Raw genomic sequence first — 19,021 nt, forward strand, 5'->3', positions numbered from 1 at the left:
CAACCTTACAATTTCTGATTGTGTGACATTTTCATCATCATCTGATACCCACAAATCTTTGACTAGGCACCTTGATGGAGCCCTGCCTGAGATTCAGCAGCTTTGTTCAGCTTTCAGGCACTGTTTGTCACAGGTACCTAAAGCTGCTGATGCTGTGGGAACTGCAAGTGATCTTGATATTGATGCATTCAAGCTTCTCATTTATTAAAATATCACGTATCTGTTTTTATTCTTGTTTCCTTTCTCCCAGGGTGAATTTGTGGAAGATGGGACTGAAACTCACTTCACTGTTGCTGATCATAGCTGTTGCATTAAGGCTGTCAGTAGTGGGAAACGAAAGGAAGGAATTATTCATACCCTTATTGTGGACAACAGAGAAATCCCAGAGGCTGTGGAATAGCCTCTGGTTAACTGATTATGGCAGGACTAAGATCAGGAATTTTCAATTACTGTGGTAATTATTTTAATATGTACTACTTGGTACATTTAGTTTGTGCTGGGTTTATTTTCTAGTTTCTGTACACGAAATTATTCTTTTTGAGGACCAGATGAAAATAATTATGTACAATCTCTTACATTACCAGTTTTTTTAAAAAGCTATATATATATATAGAATATATAGCATATCACTATGTGTGGAGAACACTGGTGAAATAGAAATTATACCAGGAATTATACTGGTGATATAGAAATTTTGCCAGGAATATAGAAATTATATCAGGAAAAAATCAAGCTGTAATAAGATGAAAGAGAATTGATTCAGTAACACTGAATCAATCCTTAACTGCAGGTATACATGGAGGGAAGAGAAAGCCTGTACTGGGCACAGAAGTAAGATGCTAAAAGCTTTCTCTATAATTATTCTTTCTATTAAACTGACTACAGACCTTTTCACATACAGTTAAGGGGAATTACATAGTTAATAAAAAGGTTAATTAATGAAAGATTAAATTATGAAATACATAGTTACCAATACTTGTGTTACAGTATTAAATTAATACTGAGTTATGAAAACTGTCCTCTATTCCCACTAGGAGCAAGATGTTACATTGTGCCAAAATTAATGTTCCTTTTGGTGTTCCAAAAACTGATGCTGTAGTTCAGAAACTCATTACTGAGTTTTTTCAAAAAAGAAAATAGAAGAAAAATAAATTCATGCCATGAAACCCCTTTAAAAATATCTCCTGAAGCACACTGACATAAGAACTTACCTTTGTTCAGTGATAACAAATCTTAAATCTACAGCTATCTGTTTTTATGGCAGTAATGTGTGAATCAATAAATATGAGGAACAAAGGGACAGAAATGGAAAACAATTGGTTACTTTAATGGAATAGTTAAAATAGGAGTAGACTAATTCTGTTTTCAGAATTGCAGCATAATTTCTAAGAGCAAGTTTTGGACTTCTTGAGAGCAAAACTCTCGTGCTAGAGACTCGCACTACTGTCTTTGCAACAGCAAGCATAGCTAATCTTAAAAATAATTTTTAAAAAACTCAAAATATGAATATATTAACCTAAAAGTTTATTTTGTAATGTTTAAAAATATTTCCACTTGTAATCTCAGAATTCAGAATTAAACTTTTATAACTTAATTTCTTTTGGACTTGTGAATGGATCCTAGCACAACTACTAGCTCAGGAGTTGCAGGTGCAGTACAAGCATCCTGGGAATCCAGTAACAAATTATTTCAAAAAGTTTTATGAAATGCTAATTTCATTTATATTTTAGAGATCAGACTGCTCCCCATCAGCAGGCTTTACTAGAGGAAGTTTCCAGGTACCCAAGTGCTGGACTGAATCCACTTTTACAATGGAATTACTGTAACAGCTCTTGGCCTTTTCTGTGCATTTGCTTCAGATCACTGCAGAAGCAATGTGGGGATTCCCAGCTACAAGGCTGACAATGTAATCTTTAAAAGATGTTGGTAAAGATAGATTAATTGAAAAATAATTTCAAGCTGTAGCCTGAACCAGTTCTCTACTATTTTGTAACCTTTCAAATAGATTGAATGCTGCTGAGAAATATGAAGTTCATGTACAGTACAAATCATAAGTTCTTAAGACTACAAACAAATACAAGTTAACAGATAGTGACATTCATAGTTTTTATTTTGAATATGTGCATCTACAGTGCTTGAAGTAACTAATAAAAACTGTATAGCAACCATTGTAAGAAATAATGAAGTATTGCCTCATATTTGTCATAACTGTATATAAAAGCATGTCCCTAAGCAGAAAACAGCTCTCATCTGCTACATTCTCCTGTCTTAAGTCAAAAGAAAACTTAAGACTTAAAAGGCACAACCAAGATTTCTTGTGTTTCCCTGATATATGCAATATGTCAGATTAAGAAAATGCAGTGGAAGAATGACAGGCTATACACACATCAAGTGTACATTCACAAGCTGAGATCACTTTAAGAAATAAGGTAAATGACCAGGTATGTTAAATGTTAATGTTAAATGTTACACTGTATTTTGGAATGCTTTCCCCTCTGCTTCTATTCACAGGTTATTTTGTCCTAATCTCTTTAAGATGATAACTTACTATTTTGTTCACAAATATTTCAGAAAGCTTTCCAGGAAGCGCTCTGACCATAGCACACTACTAAGCAGAGCATCCTCTTAAATCTAAGCACTAGACTTTGTTCTCAGAGGGTCTTCACCATAGCTACAGTTCTGCTTTATTCCCACTGAGGATCCTGCTCGTTTCCTCCAAGACCTACATACCTCTCAGTCATTGGGGAACAAGTCAGCAAATACTTTGGAAGGGCTGCAAAACCATTGAAAATGACAAAGACCTCAGGACTGACCAATCTATCTACTAAACTGTCATATAGTGTAAAGGCATTCCTGTCCAGTGCTGGTGGCATAATACAAAATGGTCGGCCTGTAGTGTATGAGCCAGTTACTACATCAGCCTCAAACACGTACATTTTAGAATCCATTTTCTGTGTAGCTTTATCCTTGGTCAGGTACCTCGGGTTCTTTGTAAAGTAGATGCCAGCTCCATATTTTTGTTCTGGAAAGAGAAAGAAAAATTTTCAAAAGAGAAAGCATTTAGCAGTTGGTTCTTTCAGGGTGGTAGTTCCAAGAGACTGCTGCTTGATTCTGGGTTACAAGTGATGTGGCTGCTCAATGTGTGCCATCCTTTTGGAAGTTAATTTTCATGGAGTGGCTCTGATGCTTGCACTGACTTCCCACTGAAACCATGAGCAAAGACAGTTGATGGCCATTCCAGGTAACTGCTACTCCTGTGATAACTGCTCAGATTTATCTCTTAATCCAGTGATTGAATCATCAAGGTCTAAAGGATTTATATAAAATAAATATATTACTCATACTTCAGTATGAGTGACTCTGATAAAGAAAAAAGGCCTCAGTGTTCTGTGATGCCCTTGAACATGCTTTAGAGCACCAAGCTGCTGAATGCATGTTTGTAGCAGCTACATAAGGACACTGACCTTCTTTACAGTGATGCAACAAAATAAAACTTGGACATGGAATTTCATGTGTACTAATAATTCTGTCCAGTGTTTGGGCTAGGCTTGAATTATCTTCCTAGAGCCTTGCTGGCTATACAGTATCAGGAAGGGAAACCTTACTGTATATAATAAAGTAAATACTCAAAGTAATACCAATCTAAATACAAGTAAAAACAGTTCTTGTTTAGGAATGCCATTTTTTCTAATTTTAACTTGAGTTTAGTAGTCAGTCACTTCACTCTGATTAAAGATGCCAAAGCAAGTTATTACCTTTTGGTGGAGAATACATCCTGTGAAATCCAGTTTGGCAAACTGAGCAACAGAATTCAGCAGGAACATCCTGGTACAACTTGCAAGTTGTTTTGGAGCTACCATCTACTTTCTTTTTCATTTGTTGGAATGCAGCAGATAGAAGTAGATTATGTATCTTTTCAATCTGTAACATAAATAACATCTTAGCATAAACAGATGGAGACCAATTATGAAATCCATAAGTGTTTTTATTCAGGCTATGTTCTTCAATGGAAGAACCTTTGCTTTAGCCTATATGCATTGACCACATAGTGGACAAAATATCTGAAGCTGATTCAAGGAAAAGAATCATACCACTATCCCATGCCTCCCACTGAAATCACTGGGAATATTTCCTGGTGTACTGACTCCCAGTACTTCAGCTGTGCTGAAGAGCTTGAGTCCACCTCCTGTTCAGTAAAGCAGTGATACCCAAGTACAATTCCATCTTTAACACATAATCATATCAGAACTCTGGCAAATTTTTAGTGTCAAGCTTACAAAAAGAAAATAGACACTGAATTAGTGTCCTGGAATGCTGAACTTAATTTACCCTACCAATCTCATATTTCTCTAGAGTCCTATAAAGGGATATTTGAAGCATGAAGTATGAGGGAGAACACACAGTACAATATAAAAGACTTCTCAGAATTTAATCACTTTTTGATTATTTGCATGAAGTTTAAGATACTTTTCATTAGGATTAAAGACTGGATGAGGTTGATAGATCTTAATTTTTAAAAGCAATGCATTGAAATAGTTAATCTGAATTTTTTACGCTTACATTAAATATGTTAGTTCAAATACATAAGCTGATATTCAGTGTCTCCATGAATATCCTCTTTACCCTGAGAACACGAAGTCCAGCTTTTTCAAACTCTTTCTCTCTGTCTTTAAACTCCTGGAGGTAGCATTCCACCGGTGAAATCTGGAAGTAGTCAGTGGTACTTGTCATGTGAAAGTCTCCTGAAAGCGGGCCTGCTTCTGCTTGGCCTGGATATGAATAAGGGAGTAAAATTTTCATATATCATAATGTCTGAAGCAAAGGCAAGGGGGGCAGATCCACTCCTTTAGCTGGTGGTTTAGTTAAGAACAAAGAGTGTTAAGTGTTCTCTGAAGTAATGTCAGAGGCTAATATTGAGAGGAACTAGTATGTATGTATATATATATATACATTTATTATGAAGAAACCAGGAGAGAAGAAACTAAGGAAAAGCAATTTATGATCTCCATGACACCTCTTCACAGCTGAGCTTTCATATAAAGGTGTCTATATTGAATGACTATCAAAAACATGAATTAAAATTGATCACTCAGTAGCTTTCTGTAATGATATTAATTGTATCGTTTGTTCATGACAGCTCTGCAGAACAAGTCTACTGCTGAGCCCTGCAACGGTGGTCCAGCTGTAGCCAGCAAGAGCTCAGCAAAGGGGTGTGTTAAGTGCAAATTCTGTGTATCTCCAGTGGCCAGGCTTTAAAGTGAAGGTATCCTGGAGGGAGCTCCACTACAGCTGGGTATACATAATGGGCAGCCCCCGTATAAACTGTGCCCTACTGGGAATAGTGCCAAGTGAGTGACCACAGCTAACAAATGGTCCTCCAGGGGCTCACATGGTGAAAGGACAGAGATGTCAGTAATTAAAGCAATACTCAGTATGTCTGTCCACTCTCAGCAATACAGAGATACACGTTGCTTCATACTTAACCTTGTTTAGGCACTATTTACATACACATTGAGTAGAGCAGTTTCTCTTGTTCAGCAATAGCCTTCTTTTGCACACGAAGCAGTAATTCTTCAGTTGTGAGCACTGCATCAATCAAAACATCAGGAGGGCCCTGAAGCTCCAGTTTTGCTCGTCCATCTCTCACTTCTTCTGACACATATACACTAGAAAGCTGGTCTCGAGAGAGTTCTGCAAGCTCCTCTTTACCAAGGCAAAATATGTAGTTGTTTTCAATAACAGCATGGTAATCTTTCTGAATTTTCATTACATTTTGGAGCCACGATTCTGCTGCTCCCAGTGCTGTGGGTGTGAACCCTCTAAGTTCAATCACGGGTTTACTGCTTGCATGCTCTTTTGCAGTCTGACTGCCTGACTCTGTACCTGGAAGATATAGGTATATTTTTTAACACAAGTGCATTGGAAGAGTGAAGAGCTTTCAAGGCCTGACACAAATTCCTACTTGTAATCCCAGCTGTAAAGTGCAAGAAGCACACTACTCTTCTGGTATGCTCAAAAAAGAGATCAGCTACAAGGAGGTAATGTTTCCAGGATACACACACACATAGAATTTATCTACCTTTCACTCAATTACTTCTAAGATGTTAGGCAAAGACAATGGGTTTTAAATCTTAAAAGGAGCTGTGCAGTTCCGCTCCTATAAATGTAAAAATACAAAGTGCTCATGAGTTTTCGCTTCTTCCTCTCCCCAAGACACATATGTAAATACTAAGTTCCCTATTTTAAAGGAATGTGATTACAGATTATCAAATTGGGAGTACTCATTTACTGGAAATGCCCCTTCTGCTCATTACTTACTCAAAGGATCACTTCTGTTTTCCAGTTTGTATTTTGCTGAATGAAATTTTCTCTGGACAACCTTGAAAGATAAAAGTTTGGAAGCAGTTTGCAATCTCTTATCAAATATGCAATTAGTATCTTCAAACCTCTGTTAGACAAGCAGTTTACACCCCCACCCCTGATTCTGAAATTGTTAACACTGGCATTTGTAGGCTCTTCCCAAAATGTTATTCCTGGCAATATCAAATGCATTCCTGTTCTTCTGCATCTCCTAACACGCTGAATGGCACCTTTACCAACTCCTTGTGGTTGTGGCCTATCTCATGCTATCACATAAGATAAAGATGTTCATTACTTGCAGTTTAATGCTGATGCATCCTTACTCAGTTTTAAAATTCAGACTATTCTCCTGCCTGTCTACTTGAAATCCTTCCATTATGCTAGCTCATATATGTTGATAGTATTTTGCCTTAGGACCTCTATACAAAAAACCCAAAACTGACTGGAAACATTTCCTGAGGAGGAATGTTTGTTCCTTAATGAGTTAAGAGTAGACCCCTTCTTATACATTCACTGACAGACATGAAAATTTTAAAGTTCTCTCCCCTTTTCATCAGACTACAGGCTGAAGACTTCTAGCTTAGTGAAGAGAAAGTATATGCAAATATTGATTATCTGTTTATGAGAGTAATAGTTTCACAAAAGGATCTGCTGCTTACAATCGTTAGTACAGAACAGACTATCATACTTTTCAGTCATCTATGGAAATACTTTTAGAGTTTTCTGTCTTCCTTACGGGTAGTTAACAACAAATTGGTTACCTCATAGGCAGCATGGTCATCTGGGCAAACAACAAACTGCACTTCTCTCTTCGTAGGATGTGCCCTGGCAAAATTTAAAACTGCTTCAATCATGGTCTCTGCTGCTATGTCAACAGGCAGCTCTGGTGACCAATTTATTGGAAAAGACACTGAGGGAGATGAGTGGTCTTGAAAGTAACCCAGGCATCTTTTCACTGCATCCTTCAATTCCTGCAGGCAAAACAAAATCTTTTAGTCCTCACATAACCCAACATGAAAACCCATTAAGATCCAAAGTAAGCAATAGTCACCTGAAGCTGTAATACCGGATGCTGGTATTGCAGTGCCATTTGCAGTACAAACGTAGAGGGCGGCTCACGCCTTTTGACCACCACGGGCTCCTTAAAACCCTTTGGATGTCTCAGATGATGCTGAAATTCCTTCCGAAAAGCTGCACCCTCTTTTTCCAGCAGTCGTTCTGAAGTCTCAGAGGAAGGCTCACCCTTTGCATTCAGGAAGTTAACAATAGCTGTATTCTGCAAGGAAAGAGTGCAAATTTCAGTGTACTTCAGACTAACTATTTGCAAGCTTTGCTATTATAGAGAGCATTCTTTCTAAGCACAATTCCTGTACAGAGGCATGACTGCCACAGATCAGCTGAATTTTCCTACTATTTACTACTACAGCACTGGAATACATCCAAGTATGCACTTTGCAGTGGCAGTTCAGAAACCCACAGTGTGCACAAAGCTGATCCAGTCATCAAGAGTGCAATGAACAGAATTATTACTCTCACTAAGTGACCCACGTGCCAATTATCAGCAGGAGAGAACTATGGATGTGGCTGTCATCCCCTTAGGGTAGCAAGGACACATCACCAAAACAGCAGTGTGAGTACACATAAGGGAACTGCAAAGCTATGATTTTTCCCAGTGGAAAAAACAGATTCCCATAGTAGGTGCCCTGTATTTCAAATATGCAAAAAACTTGTTCACAGAATGCTGCTAACAGCAGTAATTGTTCTAACGTTAATTGTTGAATATTATCTAAAGACACAAGAACATGTTTTGCTCACAGTCTTCAGGGCATCTTTCAGTGCTGTAGAAATGGTTAATAAAATTCTCTGCAAGGTCAACTTTGCAATCCTTTGTTCTTACACCAAAAAACCAAACCTCCTTTTCAATTATAAGACTTCTTTAAAAGAAAAATATATTTATTTTTTAAGATGTAGTATTTGCTAAAAGTAAATGTCATTCTTGTGATGTACCTTGTAGTCTAAGAGCTCTGTTTAATTCCTATGACTGCGGCCATCTATTTTATATTAGATTTTCTACCTAAAAAGTTAATCAATTTAAATAATGCTCTATTTAAAGGTAAGGTGCACATCATTTGTGTAAGTTTTCTTCTGTTTCAGTGTTTGCTGAATAATTCCACTAATGGAGTTATGAGAACATAAATTATAGGAAAAAAAGCAAGGCAGAAAATGAGAATACTTCTATAGAGTACATGATAAAATGTGAATTCCTGCATTATAAGAAGATAAACCTTAACATAGAGATGTATTATTAAGTCATTCAATCTTTAGCTGCTTCCTATTACAACAGCCTGTATACAAGAACAAAATAAAAACATTCTAAAGTTCATACCAATTTAGACAAAAACCAACTCCTTGCTACTATGATTTAATTACCACATGTAAATGCTCATCAAACTGAGATGAAAACCACTTAGAGGACTGATACAAAATGTGTTCTGAACTCTTGGGCTCCAGATCCTGCGAAGACTTGGAGGCAACACCACATTTCACAAATTACAGGACAGACTTACGTTCAGATTTGCAGGGTCTTGTTTTATGACGCGCAAGCGAATGTTTTCAAGTTTGAGGTGAGTTACAGCCTGGCTTGGCGAAAGTGGCTCAGTGTCTTCAAGTGAATTGCTATCACCCAGAAACTTTTCACAGGCCTTCTTTATTTCTGCGACTGTAGACTCATCAATGTTCACCAGGCGGATTTCCCTGAGACAGCTTGGTGGACTTGCCTCAACAAATTTCTTTACAGCCATTACAATCACTTGAGAACACAAATCAATTGGGAAGGCATAGATACCTGAACTCACTGCTGGGATAGCCACAGACTTCAAAGCCTTTCCTGGAGCACTAACATAACGCAAAACATTCAAAATAGCTTCCTGAAGAAGGTAACAACATCTTTCCTTTTTGTGAGCATACCACTTTGGACCAACCACATGAATAATACCCTTACAAGGAAGCTTCCCTCCACCTGTCACTGCTATATCACCAACTTTGACTCTTCCAAACCTTTGAACATAATGCTTGCTTTCCTCTTTTATTTCTGGCCCTCCAGCTTTTACAAGGGCAAGAGCAAGACCTGCTGCATGTTCAAGATACTCATTGGCTGCATTTACCACAATATCGACCTTGTGTCTTGTGAGATCATCCTTAAAAACACGAATGTCAATGCCCGACTTCATTTTTTTTCTGTATACTTCAGCAGTGCTTTTTGTTGCTTCTCTGAAGGCCAACCTACAAGCAAACTTTTTGGAAACGAGATTATTGAGACAGTTTTCTCTTCTCTTAAGAGCTTCATAGGCATCTTTACTGATGGGGATCATCAAATTGACCTCATCCATTACGATGCTTGACCCTAGGATACAGAATATAAAGTGAAAGAGAAGGTATTACTATCAAAATATTTATTTTTATTTAGAAATGTGGTTTATAGGTCTCAATTTTATCCTACTGTCATTGCTAAACAATATTTTTTTACACACTCTAATCTTTTCTTTCCCCTTTTCAGAGGTTTGGAAAACCCAAGGAGGTTCATTTAACTGTGCCACAGAGATCCTATACTCAGTTTTAGTTCTGTGAGTCTCATTTAATCTGCACTTAAAGCCCACAAGCAAGTTCCTTCTTTGTATGGAACTTCGTATGAACTCAGAAAGGCTTTTAAACCACGTTTTTAAAGGAACAGTTTTTACATTATTACTATGGCTGTACAGCCCCCTCGTGGCAGATGTCAGCAGTACTATACTACAGCAGTTATGTTAATTAGTTTAAATCAATTTGTGCGAGTTTAGTCATACTTTCCTCCGGGGTATACTACCTGCTTATAAAAACTCTGACGTTTTGCACTTATAAAGTATATATGCCGACTCATCAAAACACTTCTGAGTTCTTGCTTCTAAAAGAGAAATGCAAGCAAGTCCTGTTGAAGTAATTAATAATAATGTTGATTCACAACCGTGTCTATTTCACATTAATTGTGAATTTCAGGTTGCTTTTGGCTTTTGTTTTCCAGTTTGCTGGCTGCAGCTGTCAGTTTTCAACGCTAAATGAGAGGCTTACCTAAACCGAGCTTCCCTCTGAAGAAATCTGCAACGTAACTCTATTGTAATAAAAAAAAGAAAAAAAGGGAAAGTAAATGTTACAAGCAACAAAGTATGTGGGCTGCCTTCTTACAAGAGAGATTGTGTTTCAAATCAAACCAGCAGCTTTTCAAACACGTGTACGAAGTTTCCTAGTTTTTAAAATGCTGCTCGGAGCTGCTCTGCGGGTGAAGCTCCCCTCAGCTTCCTCCGGCTCCGACCGGCCCGCAGGAGCGAGAGGCCGGGAGGAGCCGCTCCCGAGCGCCGGGCTGGGCCGGGCTGTGCCGGGCCGGGCCGTTCTGTGCCGGGCCGTTCTGTGCCGGGCCGGGCCGTTCTGGGCCGGGCTGGGCTGTTCTGTGCCGGGAGCCCCGCCGGGAGCCGCCGCAGCCCGGGCCCCGTCCCTCCTGCCCCCTGCCCCGCTCCCCTACCTGCACGATCCCCATGGGGCGGCTCAGGGCGGACCCTCAGCGCTCGGAGCCGCGGGCGGAGCGGGAAGCGAAAGCGAAAGCGAGCGGCGGAGAGGGAAGGGAAGCGAAAGCGAAAGCGAGCGCGGGGCGGGATCATGGCGGCCGCGCGGCTGCTGGTGCGGCTCAGCCCCGCGCCCGCCGCCGGCGACAAGGCGATCCTCAAGCTCCAGGCGTATTTCCAGTCGGGAAAGCGGTCGGGGGGCGGCGAGTGCAACGTGTGCGCGGGCCCCCGGCCCGGCACCTACTGGGTGCAGTTCTCTAAGGAGCAAGGTACGGGTCTCTAAGGAGCGGTGCGGGCCGGCCGCGGCTCGGGCTGGCGGGGGCGGCTGTGAGGGGACTGGGGAAGCCGCGAGGCACGGCTTTGAGTCTGGGCAGGGCGCTCCAGGGCCGCTGGTGGCCATCAGTTTGCAGGTAACTTTATCAGCCTTACCTGCCTTTGTCCAGATTGAAAGGGGAACTCATTAATGCATAAAAATATCTCAAAGGCGTGCCGGACTTCTCGGTGGTAGCCAGCGACAGGACGAAGAGCGTTAACTAAAACGCAAGAAACTTCCCCTTAAGTTCACATAAGGAAGAATTTCTTTACGTCGAGGGTGGTAGAGCAATGGAACAGGCTACGCAGGAGGGTCGTGGAGTCTCCCGGGGTGGGATGATCTTGGACCTTCCTTCCAGCCATAACAGTCCTGTGATTCTGAAATTACCGCAGACAGGAGGAATGTGGAATCCCGCACAAAACACACCTTGGAGCTCGGTGCAAGATGCCTGGAAATAGTCATTCTGTCGGGAGAAGGGGAGCCGGGTAAGAGCCGGGCTGCAGCGCAGGCCTCTGCCAGCTACAACAAGGTCGCTGCCAGCCCTTCCCTGCCCCAGCAGGAGCAGCGGGACAGCGGAGGCTATGGGGCCACAGCAAAGGAAGACCTTACCAAAAAGGTACAGCAGGAAGAGCAATGTCACAGCCTGCCCTGCGTGTAGTTTCATGAGTTCTTTTTGTTGCACTTCAATACTTCGTGCCAAAAAAGATGTTGGTTGTGTGCTCTTAGTCAATGAAATGGGGGCCAGGAGTGACATTTGAGTGCCAGACCAGAGATCAGTCTACAGATGTTTACAGGCAGCTTGTGTTCCAGCCTGACTCTGGCAGGTGCCAACCACTATTCCCTAGAGCAGCACTCTGGCAGGCTTCAGGGGTTAGTATGCACCAAGGGCTGCTCCCAAAAGGTAGAAGAATTGTATGAGATTTGGATCATTTCACCAATATACCTTTCACCTACTCTTCCACCTTTCCACCTACTCTTTCAACATGGTTTGCATCTTGAGGCAACCCTAATTATCCCCGTCTCTTCAGCATTAAAGAAGTCTGCTGTGATGTGATGTAGCACCAGAAACATGCTTTCGGACACTTTGAACTTAAAGTTACACAGAAAAGATCAGCTGTGTTTAGGGACATGGGATAGGGCAACATGGTGTGGATGTGGCTCTGCCAAGACACTGGTATCTGGCTCAGAGGGTTTAACCCTGTTTTGCTTGGTAACATAGGCGTAGCTTTTGAAGTATAGAATGTGCTAGTGTAGTGTTTACCTGGCATCAGTACTGCAAATTTCCCTATCCTTCTGTCTGTGTGAAGTACAGAAGTGAACATGTTTGTTATTATTTTTCAGAATCCTGTTTTCTGCCCTAACTCTTGGAGTTATCAAAGTATGACTTCTGGGAAAATTTTAAATAAAGATAATAAGTGGAAACTATGAAGTCTAATATTTATAAGAACAATGAAATGTAATTCAGAGATCGTGTTAAAACACATTGTGTCTGAATAACCTGGCTCTAAGGGAATAGACAGATTATTTTGGTGATCCTTGGCAGAATAACAATGGCACTAAAATGTAGTTACAATGATGCCTCAGGTCTTAGCTTTTACATTTTTCAGATTCTGTACTGCTTTAGTGTGTAGTTCTGAGCTTCACATTAAGGGATAGTAAGCTCTCTTCACAGAGTTGGGAGACAAAACAATTCCTTCTCTAGCTAGGGACCAAGGACAAATGATCCAAATTTCAGGCCCAAGAGCATAAACAATGATGGACTAATTGAACAATTAACTCCAATATGCAAATGGCCCAGAACTTGCAAAATTGTGAGACCTCAGGACTGGTCATCCATTTTGTGACCATTTTGGATTCATCTTGGGTGTAGCCCTGGCTGGGCTCTTGTGCTGCCCAAGGTGTATCCATTGAGGCTTTCTAATAAACACCTACTTTATTCTTTAACTCCATCCAGTCTCTGTTCTAGGACATTGCTTTCACAAGGCCTCAACAACTAAAGCTTTTTGCTTTTCAGAAAGCATAGAGTTAATGATCAGAGTGCCACAGGATTTCTACAAACAGAATCAGTGTAGGACAGTTTTGTAAGTAGTGTAGTACTGTGTTTGATGGCACAGCTTTTCTTACGGTTTCTAGTTACCTGGACCCTCTGCAAATCATGTCTTATCTTAATACTTGGTTTGCTGTATTGATAGAACAATCACGATCTAGACTTGAAAACACGTAAAAGCATCTGGGTCATCCTGTCAGTCCTCAAAGGAAGCAGAGGGCAGAGGAGGTCTTCCTGGCCACCGAGGGGTCCTTCTGGGTTTCACTGTCCAGCCACAGCTGTGGCCTGAATTCCCAGTGAGGAGTTGTATCTGATTGATTAAAGCTGCCTGCTCTGGGATGGGGCCAACAGCACCTGGTTGGCAGGGTACCAGGGACCTTCAAGGCCAGTAAGGAGGGCACCAGTCAGCCTGGTGCCAAGAAACCTTGAGAGTGCTAGGGAGGGAAAGAAAAAAATCTGTTTGCTTTGTCTGCTTTTTCTGTTTTCTTTGTCTGTTTGCTTGGTGTGCAGGACTTCTAGGGCCTGGTAATGATGGGAAAAGCACCTAACATAATGAATGAGCTTAGCCACAGAGGTTGCCTGCCTTTAGTTCTACTAAGTCTGCTGTCAGAGGTTGGAGCAGAGAGTGCTGGTCACAGTCTCAGCCTAAGTAGCAGAGTTACTGTCTTTCCTCCTGCAATGCTGGTGACATTAAGGCATTTCATTTTTGCTGCTGACTTAGAAGTAGATTGTGTTACTCACCTGTTTGTACTGTTAGTGTATGTGACATAAAAGAAATACTGTGTGCGAACTTGTGTGTAGTAATCTGGCACTACTGGGATGGACAGAGCTTCTCCTTGCTGAAAATACAGAAGTAGCAAGCAGAGAACCTTAGAGAAAACTAATGTTGATGTATTCTTGTCTTTTCTTTAGATATTTCTTACAGTATCTGCTACTTTGAATACCAGTATGTTCACTGAAGACCAAAGGGAGAAGATTACCATTATGTGTCCAAACTTAAAGAGAGAGGGAAACCCTGCCGTGGATGGCTCTGAGAAATTGACAGGAGATTTTACAGATATTGAAAAAGCTTATCACTATTTTGAAGATATCCTTGCAGGCAAAGACCCAAACCATGATTTTTCACATTCTGCATGTAAGAATGGTTTGAAGGATGAAAATAGCCTGAATACTGAAGAAGTTGTTGAGATTCCAGTTGTGACAACTCTCTATGAGTATTTTAGTCATGCCCGCAAAGAAGAAATCAAAGAACTACACAAAAGGTTTGGAGCACATATAAAAACTAAAGGTCATGAGGAGGATAACACATTAATACACATATCTTCTGATCAAAGTCCTGCATTGTTACAAGCAGCTAGTGATTATTTTATCAGAACTTTTCAGAAAGCTACAGAAAATCTGACAGAGGAAATAGTTCCCATAACAAACAGTTACACATTAGAAGAGACAATAATGAAATTGAATGAAAAGTTTAAAAATCTTCTTGCTAAAGAGGAAGGGAATCAGTTGCTACTCCGTGGTCCAGGGAGTGAGATTTTAGCTGCCCAAAAATTTCTAGCAAAGGAAGGTGAGAACAGCCAAGCTGAAAAGAATATAAAAATATCATCTGAATGGTACAAATACAGGAATGGAGTTGAAGTTGATGCTTCTGTGTTTAAATTGTTGGAAACCATACTAAGCAAAGAAATTGAAAACATAAATGGCAAATTTGATACACTGGTAAAAATAAAAGAGAATTCATATGGCCAGAAGGTCATAATATTTAGGCCTAAATCCAAAACTTCTGATCTGTCATCACATGCTACTGAAAGTTTTATCAGTGAATTTCAGAGTGCCTCTGCAATGTTAAGAGAAAAAATCATCAGTGTGAAGCTTTCAGAAAATCAGAAGAAAACTTTAAACATGCTACTTAATGCAAAGAAATTTGAAGATCTTAATGTACAACTTAAGAAGAACAAAGATAAGTTAATCATAATGGGTTTACCAGACCATCTTTATGCTGCTGAAGAGAACATTAAGTCCCTTCTTAACACTGAAGGGACACAAACTAGAAATAGAGCACTACTGTTCTCTGACCTCAGCTCTCAAGAAGCTACAGGAGCATCTAAGAAGTCCAGTGTTAGGCAAAAGAATAACCTTTTTTCTGAAGGACAGACTCAGGCAAAGACAGAAGAAAAAGAAGATGATGAGTGTCCTATTTGCAGGGATACAATTGAAAATAAAGAAATACTAGAAAGGTGCAAACATGCATTTTGCAAAATTTGCATTGACAGAGCCATGACTTACAAACAAGCTTGTCCAGTTTGTAATACTGTCTGTGGAGTCCTGATGGGAAACCAACCGGAGGGAACAATGTCAAATACAACAACTAATACCTCTCTTCCTGGTTATCCCTATTGTGGCACTATTGTAATTGACTATAATATGAAAGGTGGTATTCAAACTGTAAGTATACTTAAATGTTTCTTAAAGATATTTTTCCCACATCAAAACCAATATTGAATATAAAATTAACTATCTTCCCATTACTTTAGTGCATGTTCAGGGAAGACATTTCTTTGTTTTGTACAAATCTGCAAGTGTTTAATTCAGTATTTTTTTGAGTGATTAAGTAAATACAGTAGGAATTAAATGGTCAGATGATCAGCCTCTATTTTATGTGCACCAGGACAGAGGTACCTGTCTTTAATTTGTACAGTAGGAATAACTGAACTGAAAGGTATGCAGTGATATCATATAAGCAAAGTTTTGCAAGTATAATGAGCATTTCTGGGGTGTTCTCTTTGCTGTGGGCACCAGTGTACAAATATACATATGTGGTAAGGGCTTTCCAGGTATGAAATCTCCCTATGTTATGTGCTTGGATTCGTGACTAGGACTGAGAATGTAGTAAATTAAGAGGTCACAGGTGCAGCACCAGGCATTTGTAGAGACAAGAGGGAAAACCAGATTTAAAAATAACAATGGATGCATGAGCGATGACAAGAAAGTGTGAATTAAATTTGTGTGAAAGAAAGTATCTAAAGAGAAAAAAACTTGGAATCAGTTATCAGTCATGCTATGTCCTTCAGAATGATTTATGATATACAATGTGGTTTTGTTTTGTTTTTCTACAAAACAGAGCAGCCATCCAAACCCAGGGCAGCCTTATGGGCCAGTTCACCGAACAGCGTATTTACCTGACAATGAGGAAGGGCGAGAAATTCTGCAGCTCCTCAAAAGGGCCTTTAACCAAAAATTGATTTTCACAGTGGGGCAGTCACATACTACTGGTGCAGAGAATGTTATCACATGGAATGATATTCACCACAAAACTGCCACGATGGGAGGACCTACCCTGTAAGCAGTCTTGTCTTTATGCAATACTGTTGTTACTCAGATGTGTCAGGAAGACTGCCTTGAATATTTTCCACATTTAGAGCTTTCAGATTTTGTCACTAACAGTGATTGTGGAATGCTCTATGTAACCAGATGTTAATCACCTTCCCCTGTTTGGACAGTTGGAACAAGGATGATCTTAGTGTTCTGCTGCCCCTCAGACTACTCATTCACCAATGAGTTTGTAAGGCACTTAGTTAATAATTGCTTTGATTAGAACCTACAGGACAACAAGCTCTTGATGACATCTAAGGTTGGACTGATCTGTGCCTGGTACCTGCTGTTCTACATCAGGAGGTGCTGGTCTATTATGATCCCAGTAAAGATGGCACTTGGACTTTATAAAGCACTATTTGAAATTCTGCTTAAGAGAGCTAACAGCAGGAAGTGAGACTGCAGTACAGATATGGTCGTGTCCTTTTAGATGCTAGGAGCCATGAGTTGTGCAGCACTTAGCGGGTCAGAGCACAGGACACAGTGCCAGCCCCAGCCATAAGAAAGGTTACCCCATTTTGGCCATTCAAGCTGTCAGAAGATTTTCTCAGTCGATGACAGCTGTATCCAGTAGTTCTTGAGGACTTGCAGCCCTTAAATGAAAGGAGCAATCACCAGTGCTGAGTGTGAGCTGCCTGCAGCAGAGACAAGAGGGAATCTTGGACCAGTCCTTAAGCTTGTTGCAGCCTCTAAGGGGCAGGTTGTGTCCTGCAAGCTCTAAAGGCTTGTGTCTAGATCCTCCTGACTGGGCTAGGATCATTAAAAGAGCAAAAGTATCAGTTTTACTTTATCCTCTGTGCAAATTCTCTCTCTTGTATATTATTTGCTTCATATGCAGTTCTGGTGTTGCACTACTACAAGTCCAAAGGTGCCAGCCATTATGTTTCTGATTTGAATGCTGACTTGGATGTTCTTCAGGTCTGATTTTCTTTTTCAAATACTGTACCCAAACACTATCATTTTCAAGGGACACCCCAGGCAGCTTTGACACTATAACACTTTGACACTTTGAATTTTATTTAAGTTCTTAGTGTCAATTTGGACAACAAAATATAGCAGCTCCTTAAGTTTGTAGCTTTATGCTCTGTGTCACTTCTGTGACTGGAAATACGGGTCTGTTTTCTCTCTGGGGCAAGAACTGCATACAATTTATAAAGAAATTTCTAAAAAGATTTTGATGAGATGGTTCTGTAGAATTGTCAAGTTCTTCATTGCAGAAGTAGGCCAAACAATTCTCTCTTTCTCCTAGGTTTGGTTACCCGGATTCTTCTTATCTGCAGCGCGTTCGATCAGAATTGAAAGCAAAAGGAATTGAATAAGAAAATCTATCAACTCTCAAGTGTAATGACTAAGCATACAGCAGTTAATGTACTGCTCAAGCTCTGAGGGAAGTTACTTTGTTTAACTACTGTACTTAAATCATTTGTTAGGTAAAAAACAATCACAGGTAAGAAAAGTAATTTTTTCTCATCAAACAATGTATGTTCTTTTCACAAATATTTTACTTCCCTCTATATATAGCCTTTACAGTATTTAGTTCTTGTGAGATTGCATTTTGTATATCTTGCTTTACTAGCAAATCTGATTTGAACTTTTCCCCATAACTTTTTCAAATTTGCAAAACCTTTAGATCCACTACTAGCTTTTATTAGATGAAGCACTTCTCCTAGCTTTGCATTATGATGTCTGTCAGCATGGCTGGCATCATGTAACCCGTCTAATCGAAAATTTGTATGCAGCTATGACTGTTAGCTGTGATAAGGCTATGGACTTTTGCTTCTTTTCATGGTAGAAATGGCCTTAGTGATTTGGGTTTTACATGTGAAATTAGCTATGGATCATGTACAAGGGGGTACATGGATGCTTAGCTTTGCAGAAGTGCTGAATACTGAGAGCTGTGTTGGAGTCAATGGGAAGTTAGAGTGTCATATCTAATAGTGGGCTCCTGGTTATGTGCCTGCCATAGTGCTTAAACTTAAATACAACTTCTAAATCAGTTTTTCAACTATAAAACTGTATTCTTTCAATTGCATTCAATATAGGTTTAAATTGTATCATAAAGATACTCTGCAGTGCCTAAATAACCTGCTAATTATCTGTGTGGAGGTATGTCACACAGACATCATTTTTAGTAAGTTGAACCATTTTGCTAAGGCTATTGAGCACAACTAATAAAGAAAATATGAAAATACTTTGTGTGTTTCTTCTGTACAGATTTTTCCTCCTTTTTGCAATACATGTAGCTGTATATATTTTTCATATTTGGGAGCTTCCCTGCAACACCATGTTTTGGGGCAGTTTAAACTCCATGCCACCCCCTTTTTAAAATTTTTTTAC

The 19,021-nt window shown here is 39.9% G+C and overlaps 3 protein-coding genes across 8 annotated transcripts in view; 2 read left to right on the forward strand and 1 right to left on the reverse strand.

Annotated features, from left to right (window-relative positions):
* Positions 1 to 2,181, forward strand: part of FAIM (Fas apoptotic inhibitory molecule) — an 8,542-nt gene extending 6,361 nt beyond the window's left edge. For 3 of the 4 annotated variants that reach the window (XM_085584904.1, XM_021548710.4, XM_021548709.4), the window contains one exon: positions 251 to 2,181. In XM_085584904.1, the coding sequence (XP_085441030.1) occupies positions 251 to 400 (150 nt within the window). In that variant the 3' untranslated portion in view covers positions 401 to 2,181. The remainder of the gene's footprint in view (positions 1 to 250) is intronic. The other variant, XM_085584903.1, reaches the window with a different exon arrangement.
* On the reverse strand, positions 2,093 to 11,013 carry PARP9 (poly(ADP-ribose) polymerase family member 9). Its single transcript, XM_021548707.4, has 10 exons — positions 10,913 to 11,013; positions 10,465 to 10,504; positions 8,928 to 9,763; positions 7,412 to 7,636; positions 7,122 to 7,331; positions 6,319 to 6,379; positions 5,509 to 5,883; positions 4,624 to 4,769; positions 3,756 to 3,921; positions 2,093 to 3,022 (listed from the first exon to the last, which is right to left on the reverse strand). The coding sequence occupies exons 1-10, from the start codon at positions 10,925 to 10,927 to the stop codon at positions 2,685 to 2,687; spliced, it is 2,412 nt and encodes an 803-aa protein (XP_021404382.2). The 5' UTR covers positions 10,928 to 11,013; the 3' UTR covers positions 2,093 to 2,684.
* DTX3L (deltex E3 ubiquitin ligase 3L) lies at positions 10,634 to 18,148 on the forward strand. 3 transcript variants are annotated; one of them, XM_021548708.4, is made up of 5 exons: positions 11,030 to 11,221; positions 11,658 to 11,881; positions 14,225 to 15,757; positions 16,434 to 16,651; positions 17,934 to 18,148. In XM_021548708.4, exons 1-5 carry the CDS (start codon positions 11,047 to 11,049, stop codon positions 18,001 to 18,003), a joined length of 2,220 nt encoding a protein of 739 aa, XP_021404383.2. In that variant the 5' UTR covers positions 11,030 to 11,046; the 3' UTR covers positions 18,004 to 18,148. The 3 variants fall into 3 exon arrangements, with proteins under 3 accessions (XP_085441019.1, XP_021404383.2, XP_085441020.1); XM_085584894.1 differs by having other exon boundaries at positions 11,197 to 11,221; positions 11,658 to 11,750; XM_085584893.1 differs by lacking the exon at positions 11,658 to 11,881 and having other exon boundaries at positions 10,634 to 11,221.
* The last annotated feature ends 873 nt before the right edge of the window (positions 18,149 to 19,021 follow it).

The sequence above is a fragment of the Lonchura striata genome, chromosome 7, assembly GCF_050655825.1.
Source record: "Lonchura striata isolate lonStrDom1 chromosome 7, ASM5065582v1, whole genome shotgun sequence".
NCBI lineage: Eukaryota > Metazoa > Chordata > Aves > Passeriformes > Estrildidae > Lonchura > Lonchura striata.

Coding starts and splice junctions, on each gene's coding strand:
- DTX3L (XM_085584893.1), top strand. CDS start 10,649: ATGCTGCTCGGAGCTGCTCTGCGGGTGAAGCTCCCCTCAGCTTCCTCC. Junction 15,758..16,433: donor TGAAAGGTGGTATTCAAACT/GTAAGTATACTT, acceptor TCTACAAAACAG/AGCAGCCATCCAAACCCAGG. Junction 16,652..17,933: donor ACGATGGGAGGACCTACCCT/GTAAGCAGTCTT, acceptor TCTTTCTCCTAG/GTTTGGTTACCCGGATTCTT.
- PARP9 (XM_021548707.4), bottom strand. Junction 7,637..8,927: donor AAGACCCTGCAAATCTGAAC/GTAAGTCTGTCC, acceptor CTTTCCTTGCAG/AATACAGCTATTGTTAACTT. Junction 3,023..3,755: donor GATGTATTCTCCACCAAAAG/GTAATAACTTGC, acceptor TTCTCTTTCCAG/AACAAAAATATGGAGCTGGC.